This window comes from Rattus rattus, chromosome 6 (genome assembly GCF_011064425.1).
Source record: "Rattus rattus isolate New Zealand chromosome 6, Rrattus_CSIRO_v1, whole genome shotgun sequence".
Taxonomy (NCBI): Eukaryota; Metazoa; Chordata; class Mammalia; order Rodentia; family Muridae; genus Rattus; species Rattus rattus.
This window is the reverse complement of record NC_046159.1, coordinates 93,258,354-93,270,998: the sequence shown is the minus strand read 5'-3', so window position 1 is coordinate 93,270,998 and position 12,645 is coordinate 93,258,354. Positions and strand designations below refer to the sequence as shown.

The 12,645-nt window shown below is 36.6% G+C and overlaps 1 protein-coding gene across 5 annotated transcripts in view; it reads left to right on the top strand.

The window, feature by feature from the left end:
• Window positions 1–12,645, top strand: part of Cul1 (cullin 1) — a 68,305-nt gene that overhangs the window by 24,040 nt on the left and 31,620 nt on the right. For all 5 annotated transcript variants that reach the window (XM_032906634.1, XM_032906633.1, XM_032906636.1 and 2 more), the window contains exon 3: window positions 10,628–10,802. In XM_032906634.1, the coding sequence (XP_032762525.1) occupies window positions 10,628–10,802 (175 nt within the window). The remainder of the gene's footprint in view (window positions 1–10,627; window positions 10,803–12,645) is intronic.

The window sequence follows — 12,645 nt, the reverse complement described above, 5'->3', positions numbered from 1 at the left end:
TTTCAGCAGACGTGTTTTGGCTAGATAGATATTTAAGGTGGTGCTGGTTAGTAACCCCAGATGTTGTGTGTGTGTGTGTGTGTGTGTGTGTGTGTGTGTGTGTGCACACGCACGCGCGTACACATGTGTGTAGCACTCATGGAGGACAATATGAAAGAGTCATTTCTCTCCTGCCATCACAGTGTGGGCCTCAGGGTTGAACTTAGGTCTTTAGGCTTGGCAGTAAGCACTACTACCTGCTAAGTCTCTTGCCAACTTTATAGCTACCCCCAACTTCTTATATCAGAAGGATCTATGTTTGTAGATTCAGCCAACTATAGATTGCAAATATTTGAACAAAAGTCTTTCTGTTAAGCATGTACACCTTTTTTGTCATTCTCTGAGCTTATAACTGCTGTTGTGTAATGTTTGCATTGTATTAGGCATTTTAGGTAACCTAGAGATGGTTTGAAGTATAATGTGAATATGCAGGTAAATTATATGCAAATCCATTGTCATATTTTATCATGTAATAATTTAGATTTCCCTTGGGAGGTCCTGTAATGAGTACTCCATTGTTTAGTTACTTTTCATTGTTCTATTGCTACAATGAGACACCATGACCAAGGCAACTCAGAAAAGAAGACATTTAGTTGGGAGCTTTCTTAGAGTTTCAAAGGGGGGCATCTAGCAGGCAGGCAGTTATGGTACTGGAGCAGCATCTGAGAGCTCACATCTTACCCACATATTGGAGGCAGAGGGGTTAATGGGGAGAACATTGTATGAGTTTTTGTAACCTCAAAACCCATTATTCCCAGGGACTAAACCATACCTTCTAATTGGAAACAGTCCTACCAACTATGGGACAAATATGAGCCTATAATATCCATTCTCATTCAAACTATCACACCTGTAAAGACTGAGAAGTAACTATATAAAATTCAGGTCCTTGGCATTAATACCCGTATTTCTAAGTGTTCAGTGGCGAAATAGTAAAATATATTGTAGAACGTTCTGTGGGCAGTATTGTCCTAAGTGGGTTTAAATGCTCATTGTGGCTGCCTTCATGTTCTAGGAGGATAGGGTAGTTGTATCACAAACAGTCTGGCCCACAAAGTCCTAAAATATTTTCTATTTGTCTTTTACCAGGCAAAAACTGCTTACCAGTTCTGAAGGACACATCTAGAGCAAAAGCTTGAATATTATGGTCCTATTTGCATTACATAGTTCTAAGAGAGTATAGTAGTTAACTTTTTCTGTTTACTCTGACAAAACAGCATAAGGAAATAAGAGCTTATATGTGTTTATAGTTCATCACAGCAGGGAACATGTGTAGGTAGAGTCAGGGTGATGAGGAGTTCAAGGACATCTTCATACCGAAGTCAAGGCCAGCCTAAACTTCTTGACCTTTTAAAAAATAAAATGAAGAAATAAGGTTCAGCTAACTGAATGGAGCAGATCGATCCTGAGCCCAGAAGCAGCTCTACTGTGGGCACTGCTGGCAGCAGTATCCACAGGAAGCAGAGTAATGAGTGCTGGTGCTTCCTTGCTTCCCTCTCTTCTGTCTAAAGATGCTATGCTGCCCATGAGCTGTTACTGCTTATCCAAGGTGGATCTTTCTCCTCAGCTAATCCTCTTTCAGCACCCCCTGCCCCCCAGGTACTTCCTGTAGGTAATCCAGGACCCTCTGGTCAATCCACAATGCAGACTAACCATCAGAAAAAGCAATTGTATTGGGGTTTGGTTCAAAACGTATATGAAAGACTATGTAAATGTTACAAGGTTTTAAAAGGCATAGTTCCTATTATAACTTTTTTTTACAATTTATTTTTATTTACTGTGTATGAGTGTTTTACCTACATATATGTACTGTGCACCATATCTATGCTTCATGACTGAGGAGGCCTAAAGAGCGCACCTGTTCTCCTGGAACTGGTTGCAGTGCTAGGAGCTAAAGCACTGGTCCTCTGCAGGAGTTACAAGCATTCTACACTACCGAGCCATCTGTCTAGCCCCTAATTTGTAGTTATATATAAACATAAAAATAAATTAGAGTTTATCAGTCAGGCTTGGTGACTTAGGTCTGTAATCCCACTAACACTAAGAAGGTAGAGTCAGTGTGATCAGGAGTTCAAGGACATCCTCAACATAGCAAGGTCCAGGCCAGCCTAAACTACCTTCAGCGTCTGAAAAAAAAAAAAAAAAAAAGAGGAGGAGGAGGAAGAAGAAATAAAGCTCAGCTAACTTAATGGAGCAAATTGATACTGATCCCAGAACTTTCCAGTTGCTCATTTAATTGGGATGTGAGTTTAAAACTTGAGTATATATCAATACTTACCAAAATAGGCTATGTAACATTTTCAAATACTTTAATTTTAGAATACTTAACTTATAAATAAATGTCTAATATATATATGTGTCTAATATATATCCATAGTATACATGTATTTTTATACTTAAATACATTTATTCTGTAGGATTTCTTCAAAAATAGGAGCCGAAGAGATAGCTCAAAGTTAAGAGCACATACTACTTTCAGAGAACCTGGGTTCCATTTCCAGTACCCATGTTAGGTAGCACAGAACCACCTGTAACAAGCTCCAAAGAATTGGATATCTCTGGCCTTCTCAGGTAATCCCACACATACACATACACACAGAGATATAATAAAAAATAAGTGAAACTTACAAGCAAAAACATCTTTGGGTTGACAAGATAGCTCAGTTAATAAAGGCCTTTGCTACCAAGCCTCACAACCTGAGTTAAGTCCCTGGATCCTACATGGTGGAAGTTAAGAATTCCTGCAGATTCCCCTCTGACCTCTACAGGCATGCTGGGGCATGTGCCACACCTCCATCACCTCCACTAAAACAAACAAGATAGTTAGAATAAGGGTCTACCCGGTGTGATGGTGCACACCTTTAACCTCAGCACAGAGGTAGAAGCAGATGGATCTCTCTGAGTTCACAGAAAACCTGATCCAGAAAGTGAGTCTAGGACACCCAGGGCTCTGTTACACAGAGAAACCCTGTCTCAGAAAACAAAAAGCAAAAACAAAAAAAATTAAAGCTTGGGGCTAGAGAGTTGGCTTAGTGGTTAGAGCACTTTCTACTCTTCCAGATAACCTGAGTTCAGTTCCTAGCATACATATTGGGCAACTCACAGCAGCTTGTATATCTGGGCAACTCACAACAGCTTGTATATCCAGTTCCAGGGAACCCCAGTACCTTCCTCTGACCTTGGTCACATACATACAAATAAGGCAATCTTTAAAAGAAAATTTGAGAGTAGTAACAGCTTAATTAAAGTATTCATACATTTAAAAATTAGCTCATTTTAGTAGTATGCAGTGATTTTCAGTATACTTAGTTTTATGACTCAGTCTGCATTTAGAATGTATTTAGTTTTGTTTAGTTGTCTGAATGAGGGTGTTTTACTTGCATGTATTGTGTTAGATACCCTGGAGCTGGAATTATGGTCAGCTGTGAGCTGCCTTATGGGTATTGGGAATTAAATCTAGGTCCTATGACAGAAAGTGTTTAACCACTGAGCTAACTCTCCAGTGCCCTTAGGATGTTTTCATTACCCCCAAAAGATTTCTTGTTTTCATTAGGAATTGAATCTCAATACCCCATTCCCCTTTTCTGCAGTCTCTTATCTAGTTTCTTTGAATATGTCTATTCTAGACTTTTCCTGTAAACATTTATACAGTATATGGCTTTGTGTCTGGTGTCTTTCACTTAGCATAGTGGTTGTAAGCGTCATCCTTCAGCATTAATCAGAGCTTCATTTCTTTCAAGACTAGGCTATATGAACATTTTACATTGTACATATCCATTCATCAGTGATGGATGGTTGTCTTTTGTTATTTCCTTGTATTTGCTGTTAGATACACTGTTAAGAACATGTACTAATTGTTGAGTGACCATATGTTCACTCATTCTCTTGAGTTAGGTACCTGTGAGAGAAATTGCTAAGTAATAGATGGTACTTTTAAGGGAAACTAAGTTTTTGCCAAATGAGTGGATAGTGTCTCACAGGCTTTTGCTTGCTATGTCTGACTTGTGGCTGGCTTGCTTGTAATAGAACTAAAGGCTGATTTTAGTGGTAACGCTTTCAGTTATTCACAGAAGCAGACCAGCATTACTTTGGTGACTAAGGAAATTTCCTATTTAGTTTCTATTTAGTTTTTTTTTTTTTTTTTATTTTTTGCTTGTTTGTTTCAATTTTAAAATACTTTGCTTTTTGAGATGGACTCAAATAGCCCAGACTAGCTTTAAACATGATTCTCTTGCCTCAGTCTACCAAATGCTAGGATTCTTTTTACAGGTTATTGCAGGTACCTGGCCCTAGGAAATTATTTTAGTTGATTGTTTAGTTTGTGTGTGTATGTGCACGTGCATGTGCCTGATATGGAGAAGGGTACTTTCCTTGTGCATGTGGAAGTCAGAGAACTTCATGAAGGTACTTCTTTCCATCTATACACTTAAGTAGGTTCTCAGGTCAAATTCAGATTGATGGGCTTTTGTGTACATTTCAGCAGCCTAACATTTCTTAGTATATAATTTTCACTAAATCAGATAGTTTTTTCCCGTCTTTGGCAGATTAATTTTGCTTTTGTAGGGCTATAAGGAAGTAGAAACTTTCTACGCTTAAGAAATTACTGAGTTCTCTTATTCTTTAATTTATTCCTATTTTGATATCTGAAAAGTTTTAGCCTCGAGCCCTTGTTTTCAACTTGAGTGTCTCTTTTGTATTTCTAAACAGTTTAGTCATACGTACATATGTACATACATACATATGCCACAATGAAGTACTTTTTGCAGAAAACTATGAAGTCTTTTCTAGGTAGTGAGTAAGTAACAGATTGCTTTCCTTTTGACTTCAATTACGTAAAGAAATCTTGAGTTTCTTCTTAGGGTTATTACATATAATGCCCTATTCCAAGCTGAAGAAATTTTTAGTTTTAAAAAATTCTAATGTAAAGAATTTAAAAAGCATTCAACATTTATTTTCCAACAAAGAACATGAGCAGGCACTGGACTCATAGAGGCGCTTACCCATAAAATGCATCACAGAAGGAACAAGTGCTCTGTACTTGGCTGCTTCAGTTCGAACAAGTACTGTTGTACACATTCCATTCCAGAAGAAAGAGGTTAGCCTAGCAAAGATGGGAAGATTACTGTGATCTTGCTGGAGAGAAATTTAGAAACTCATTTCTCAAGAGATAGCAATATATGATGGCCCATCAACTTATTTATTAACCTTTACCTCAAAGAAACAGTAGCTAAATTATGTGCTCAAGGCTCTTCATATTTCCATAATAAGAAACAATAGAAAACAGCTTCAGCTTCCTGATATATTTAGTCATCAAATGTGTAAGGGTGTGTAGCTCTGTAGTAGAGTCTGTACTCAGCTTCCCAAAGCACTGGCTTCAACCCTGCACCACCAAAAAGATTCCACTTGCACAAATGCTTCTGCAAGCATTCCATCTGTTCTCTGTGCAAAGTGGCTCTGCTTGTATGCTAGGGTTGGAGGTTGTTTGTTTGTTTGTTTGTTTGTTTTAACAGTTCTCTTCCTTTGTTTTCATACATGCATTTAAATTTTTTTATATAATTTGATAAAGATATACTCCACAGAAATTACTGCAATATGAGTGGCTAATGAGGTGGTTCAATTTATTTGTTCTTTATTATTATAAGTATGGTATATTTACTTTTCTTTAAAACTTAATGCATGGCCTATATATTCAGATTAAACATTGTAAAATGGGTTTTGGTATGATACTCATTGGACACTGATCACTCTTGTGAGAATTCTCAGTACCACCTGGTGGCTCACAACCATCTGGAGCTCTAGTTCTAGAGACCAAATACCCTGTTCTGTTTTCCATAAGAATGAGGCCGAGACTTGATGGTCATATAAACCTTCAAGTACATAGACATACTCAGAAAATTAAAATAAATAAATCCTTTAAAAATTAAAGAAAGAACTCTACAGTTTATCACAGTCAATTGCAGGTAAACTTTGCTTTTGAAATATGCCATGCGATGTTGTTACTTGCTTTGGTGGGATATTTGGTGGATGTAATTGTAAAGCAGAGAGACCTGTTTTATGACTTCCTAGTCTGATTATACCAGTGATATTTTGAGTCTTTCTGTTGTCATTTTCATAAGCATTCGTTGATAAAGGCAGAAAGCTGGTTTGGTTTGGTTTGGTTTGGTTTGGTTTATGGTGCTACGAATTGAACCCTCTACCACTGAGCTTTATTACTGGCCAAACAGCAAGTGTTGTTAATACATCGTCCAGTGCACTCTTTTAAGTGGATGTCAGTAGAAATGGTTCAGGTTTCAACCTTTAAATTACAGTTTGGAAAGAAGTGGGTGGAAAGTAGTTCTCTTTACTTTCGTTCCTTTATTTGGATTTTCTGTTAGAAAATAGAAGTGATTTAAGTTTTGTAATAGTTAGAAGGGTTAATTGCCAAATATGTGTACATGAGGAGTAATATGTGAAACTGTAGTAGAAGCTGTTTGACACAGTCCCTTCCTTCAGCACTGATGGATGTAGAAAAAACATACTGCTCCCCTCCTCCATTCTTGTAATGGGGAAGTATGGGTAGTTGGGGATGAACTTTGGGAGGCAGTGTCTCCTGTGGCTGTCCTTCACCAGACCTGGCATAAAGCAGGCACCTCAGGGAGTACCTGTTATAAGAGGCCACCAATAGAATCCTGTTAAGACTTTTTTTCTATAAGCCTTAAGAACCCATAGCAAATGAATCATTTCTCTGATGTCGGGAGAGTTGTACGGTTTTTTGCAGAGCCTGAACCCAACTTCGTTCTGTAACGTAACCTACTGTCTCACAGCATTTCCCACCAACTGCTAGTAGGAAACCCCATCAGACCTCTGAAAGAAAAGTGTAGATCACAGCTTAGGCTCCTGTCAACTTTATTGCCCAAGAAACTGAAAGAGTTCTTGGAAAAGAACCCAGTGTTTAAGAAGTCATTGTGTGGGTTAAGGATTGTGGCTGACAGTACTATGTAGCCAACTATTGTCTGTAAAATAAAGTGTCAACTTATTGAGTTAGGTTTTTTTTATTTCTACTACTAAGTATTATGCTTCTTTATTGTATTTTATTTTTTGTTTCACATTATACTTTATTTTTGTTTTAAAATATTTTGTAACTAGCTCTCTTCTATTTAGTATACTTTATACCATGCATCTACATTCCATTGAATGTTTTTATAGTAGAATTTATTATAGTATATGTGACTATATCACATTTTGTCTTTCCATGGGTGGGCATTCGGATTGTTTTGGATTCAGGGTTGGCTATTAGGAATAATGCTGCCGTGTGTGTGTGTGTGTGTGTGTGTGTGTGTGTGTGTGTGTGTGTGTGTGTGTGTGTGTGTGTGTGTGTGCTTACCCACTAGCAAAATATACCAACTCCTATTTCTTCTCATTCTGGCTAATCCTTATCTTGTTTCTAATTTTAGCCATCTTAGTAACGTGAAGTAGTAGCTCATGGTTTGATTTGCATTTCCCTGGAGGTTAATAGTATTAAGGATCTTTTCTTGTGTTTATTGATCATTAATATATCTTCTAAGCATTTTTTGCTTGTATTCAATTGAATTATTTGTCCTCTTGTTATTGGGCTTTAAGAGTTCTTTATACTATTTATGGGTCCTTTCTCAGATTATGGCTATGTGGGTTGTCATTTAAAAATAATACTGTTTTATTTATATGCATGTGCATGAGCCTGAATGAGTATATGTGTACCATGTGCATGCAAGAGCCCATACAGGCCAGAGCAGCATGTCTGATCCTCTGGAGCTGGAGTTTCAGATGGCTGTGAGTCATCATGTGGGTGCTAGGAATCAAACTTGAGTCTTCTGAGAGGCACCAGCAGTGTGGCTCTTAAACAAGTAAGGGCTGAGCTGTCTCCAAGTCCCAGTTATGTTTTGTTTTATTTTGCTTTTTAATTTAAAATTTTTATTTATGATTGTATGCATCTGTGTGAGTATATGCCAATTTCAGGTGCCTATGGGAGTCCAGAATTCCTTGGAACTGGAATTAATAGGGAGTTGTGAACCACCTGAGTAAGCTTCTGGGAACTAGGGTCCTCTAGGAGAGCAAGAGGCACCCTGAACCACTGGGTCATATTTCTAGTCCCTCAGTTATGTTTGTTTTTTGAAGTTCAATTTATTTTATTAAATACATATCTTTATGTGTATATATAGACACATAAGTCTGTGCACACATATGTGTGTACATAAGTACACATACATTCATAGGCACACATACACATGTGTTTGGAAGTCAAAGGTTGATGTCATTTGTTTCCCTCAGTCACTTGTCCACCTTATTTTTTGAAATTAAACCTGTGTCAAATTCTATTATTTGACTAGAGTGGCTGGCTGCCCAGCCCCAGAGATGATCCTGCCTACCCAATACAGCACCACCACTCCCATCTTTTTATTTGGGTGCTGGAGATAGAACTCAGGTTTATGTAGCTGACTCTTCAACTGTTCCACTATGCAGTCCAGTCTGGCATGGAACAGACCATTTTACTCCTTCCATCTCTCAAATGCTGAAGTTATTTCAGTTAATTTTTGTCTGTTAGAGTCCAACTTAATTTTTGTGTATGCGGTTATTAAGCTGTCTGAGCACCATTTGTTGAATCACCTCAAAAGCCAGTTTTACCAACATACTGCATAGCATTAAGTGAGAGTTAGTGTTTGTGGTGTCAGATCATTTGTGGTTCACTTGATGTTCTTTGTTCTAATTGCTGAGGTACTAAATCTTAACATGACTATGTAAGTGTTTTCTTTCAACTTTTATAAGTGTTTTTGCAAGCGTTTTATATATTTCGATGCTGTGATTAGATCTTTTTAGTTATTTGTTGCTTTTGTTATCATGGAACAGTTCTTATAGTAAGTATCTGAGATTTCATTGTTTGATGATGTGGCGGTCTGTTCTAGCCATGTACTTTGAGCATTTGTGACATGATTGTGTTTTGTATCACCAGCTAAGTGATCTTGAAATTCTGATATCTGCCTTTGACTAGAGTGTAGCTCATTGATAGTTTATTATAATTAATAGGTTGATTTTTTTTTTTTTGGCCATTTTTTTAACCTTTATTTTTTCATTCATGTTTTTCTTCTTCTTGGATTATTTGAAAATTTTTCTTTTCCATCTCCTCCCATTCCCTCTCATTTCTTCTCAGTCTCTCATATTCCAGACTAGCTTCAACTAGTTGTTGCTGTGGATGACCATGAACTTACCTTCCAAGTGGTACTGGGATTCCAGTTATGCAGGACTACTGCAACATGAGCAGAAGATACTTACTGTTATCTGTAACTCTGAACCATTGAAACATTTACTGATCTGTTGCTTTAAGAGGCAGTGCTCTGATAAAGAATTACTGCAGTTGGGTATTTTATTAGCTATTTGACCTTCTGTCTGTAGTGTACTTTTGTCATGTTTCTTTATAGTTTTTACCTCATATTATTTTAAATTATGTTTTTTAAGGTACTAGGTATTAATCTAGGAGATTATATATATATATATATATATATATATATATAATCTCCTCACCCCAAATTAATTTGCTGAAGATAGTAACTCTCCTTGAAGGTAGCTTTACTTTAACATGTTCAGATTTTCAGCTTAGACATTGGTGACTTTGTTTGGAAAGGTCATCTCCAGCTTGAGAACAGGTAAGTGGTAATGTCTACATCTTCTTCGTTTTATTCTTTTAGTTTATATATTTTTGTTGATCCATTTGTGATATATTTTGAATAATCCTTAATATTGTTTATTAAGTAATTAATTTTGAAGATTCTGATTTTTGAAGTATCTTTATATAGTATGTCCTTAAGTACAGTAGAATAATATGTTTTGTGACTGTGCATCCTGTTTATTGCTCTCCCTGTCTGACAGTTGTAGTTGTCATAAAGGTTATCACAGAAGCAGTGCTCTCTCTGCCTTTGTCCTCCCCATCCTCAAGTTCTATCATGCTAATATGTAGAGGCAGCTGGTTCAGCCTTTCATTTATTTCTGTTTCTGTAATTTCTATGCCTCTGTTTCACAGTGGTGTGTCGACCTGATGCTGTTGTCCAGTTTTATACATCTTTGACTCTGTTGTATCAAGATTCATGTTCATGTACTTTGCTTTGTATTTTTGGGTAAGTCTGTTTGAGTCATCTGAAAATAATGGTTTAGTTATTACAGTATTTATAGTGTATGCTTCTGGATATGTTATTTGTTGCCAAGTATCATTGACTTTGATTAGTACTGACTTTTGTTTTTCCAAAACCAAATATTGCAATTGCTTTTTTCCTTGTCATTTGCAACCTTTCTAACCTGTTGGAATTTTCAGGAATGTTTCTACAAAATCAGTCATGTTAGGCAATCTTACAGATCTGGGGTTTTTCTTGGCACTCTTTCAAGAATGTTCATCTGCCTTTTCAAGCCTGTGGACATCCTTATAAATGGCTTGTTGTCTTTTAACTTTACCTGTAGTGCGATGGGCATCCTTTTCCACTCTGGTTTTATTGGGAATCTATTGTTATATAAACATAAGGAAATAAGTTCATGTAAATCACTGTTACATCTATGGTATGTGTTACTTTCCTTAACTTTCTCCAAGTCATGTTTATAACTACTGTACTAGTGTGCATCAGTCCAACCAAGCCCGGGGTGCTGGAGTCCCTCCTTCCAAGTCAAAAAAGGGGCAGACTCCTGGGGGAGCTCAGTTTGTCGGCTTGGAGTTATACAAGCGATTGAAGGAGTTTTTGAAGAATTACTTGACAAATCTTCTTAAGGTAAGATGTCTCCATGCTATAAGCATATAAAAATGTCTGTTTTGTTTATTTTTTCTTAAATGCAGTGATTTGTTGTGACTTCCATCTCTGTCGTATTTACTGCTTTAGATTGACATTGTGCTTACACTAGGTAGGCATTGCTGCAACTACCCATATCCTCTGAGTTAAGCAGCTTATTAGCTCAAACCATTGCTTAGGCAAAGGTGACCCTTTCCCTGTTTTTTTTTTTTTTTTTTTTTTTTTTTTTTTTTCAAAATAGGGTTTCTCTGTAGCCTTGGCTGTCTTGGAACTCATTTGTAAACCAGGCCGCCCTCGAACTCAGACCCGCCTGCCTCCTGAGTGTTGGGATTAAAGGTGTACACCACCCACCACTAATGGTGAATCTTTTACCTTAGCTTCTGCCTTTGGCTTTTAGTAGTTTGCTCTGTAACAAAGGAAGTGGGTTGCTTTACACTCAGCCATCAGGTGGTCAGGTAGCTTCCTCATCTGGTGTTGTACATGATGCATATTCAGTCTGCAAAGGTATTTCTACTTCTACCTGGGAAAGTTCTCAGAATCTCTGATGTGTATACAGTTCATTCTTTTAAAGTTTAAGTAGATGTTATACATTATTTTCTGCATGCTACAAAAGTGTTTTTTTCTTAATTATTTTACAGGCTAAGTGGAAACACATCATTCTAACAGACTATAATTAACTCATAGTTGTAACTAATGTATCTGTTTGATGTTCTTAAAGGTGATGGGTAGTGCTACAGACTCTTGTCTTCTGAATTTACAGCACTTTGTAAATAAAGTCAAGTCTGTTCTGTTTTTAGTAGCGTCTCCCATCAGCAACATATTTGTATTTTATATCTAAAATAGATCAGTTTGTTTTAAAATTCATTTTATTAAATACACAAAACATTTGGTTGTGTCTGGGTGTGACCAGGTGTTACATAGATGGTTGGGTCACTTGAATGTTCTAGCTTGTAGAACTCCAAGTCTGTTAGACTTTGGCTCTGCACAAGAAGGTATACTTTTTATTATACTCAGTATAGTGCCTATAAAAAATAGTAGTGTAGTGTTTTTAAAGGGTAGGACACACTTTGGAGATGTCATTAATAATCTAAGAATTTTTTTCAAGTTAATTTTGTTCAAATAAAAACTGAGATTAAAGTAAGAATAATTTGGATAACTTCCAGTTTTCTTTCTGAGGTTTTGTTAAAGAAGAAATGTTATATTGTTATAGATATAAAAATACAACAAATACCAAAATTAATTTGAATAGCTTTGTAATCTTACAAATTTGTGAAACATTTCATATTTTTAAAAAATGAATATACTTTCATTATAATTTGTTAATCGGATAGATTGATTTAAAGTAAAAAGCTGGGATGATGTCAGACAGAAAGGCTTTTGAGCTAGATTCCTTAATAAGAAATTGCTTAGAAACTAAAAAAAAAAAACCAAAAAACATAGGACATAGAAGTACACACCTGGAATTCCAGCCCTGGCTGTAATCTTAACAGAAGTTCAAGGTCCTCCTCAGCTGCATTGTGAGTATAAGGCCAGCCTCAGAAAACATGAGGTCTTGGGCTGCACAATTGAGTTTAAGGCCAGCCGGAACAGCTTATTGAGACCCTGTCTTACATTAAAAGGAGAGCAGTTGCCCAGCATTTGACCATAAGTTTAGTCATAAGTACTAAAGAAAAAGCATGAAAGAAAGAAAAAGCACATTTCCATTTTGAAAGCTTAGGGTACATTCTATGAGTGCATATACCTATTCAACCCATGAAACGTTTAATTTGATAATGAAAGACTTTTAATGTTCTTATGGGAATTTCCATCAGCATGTTTTTGTACA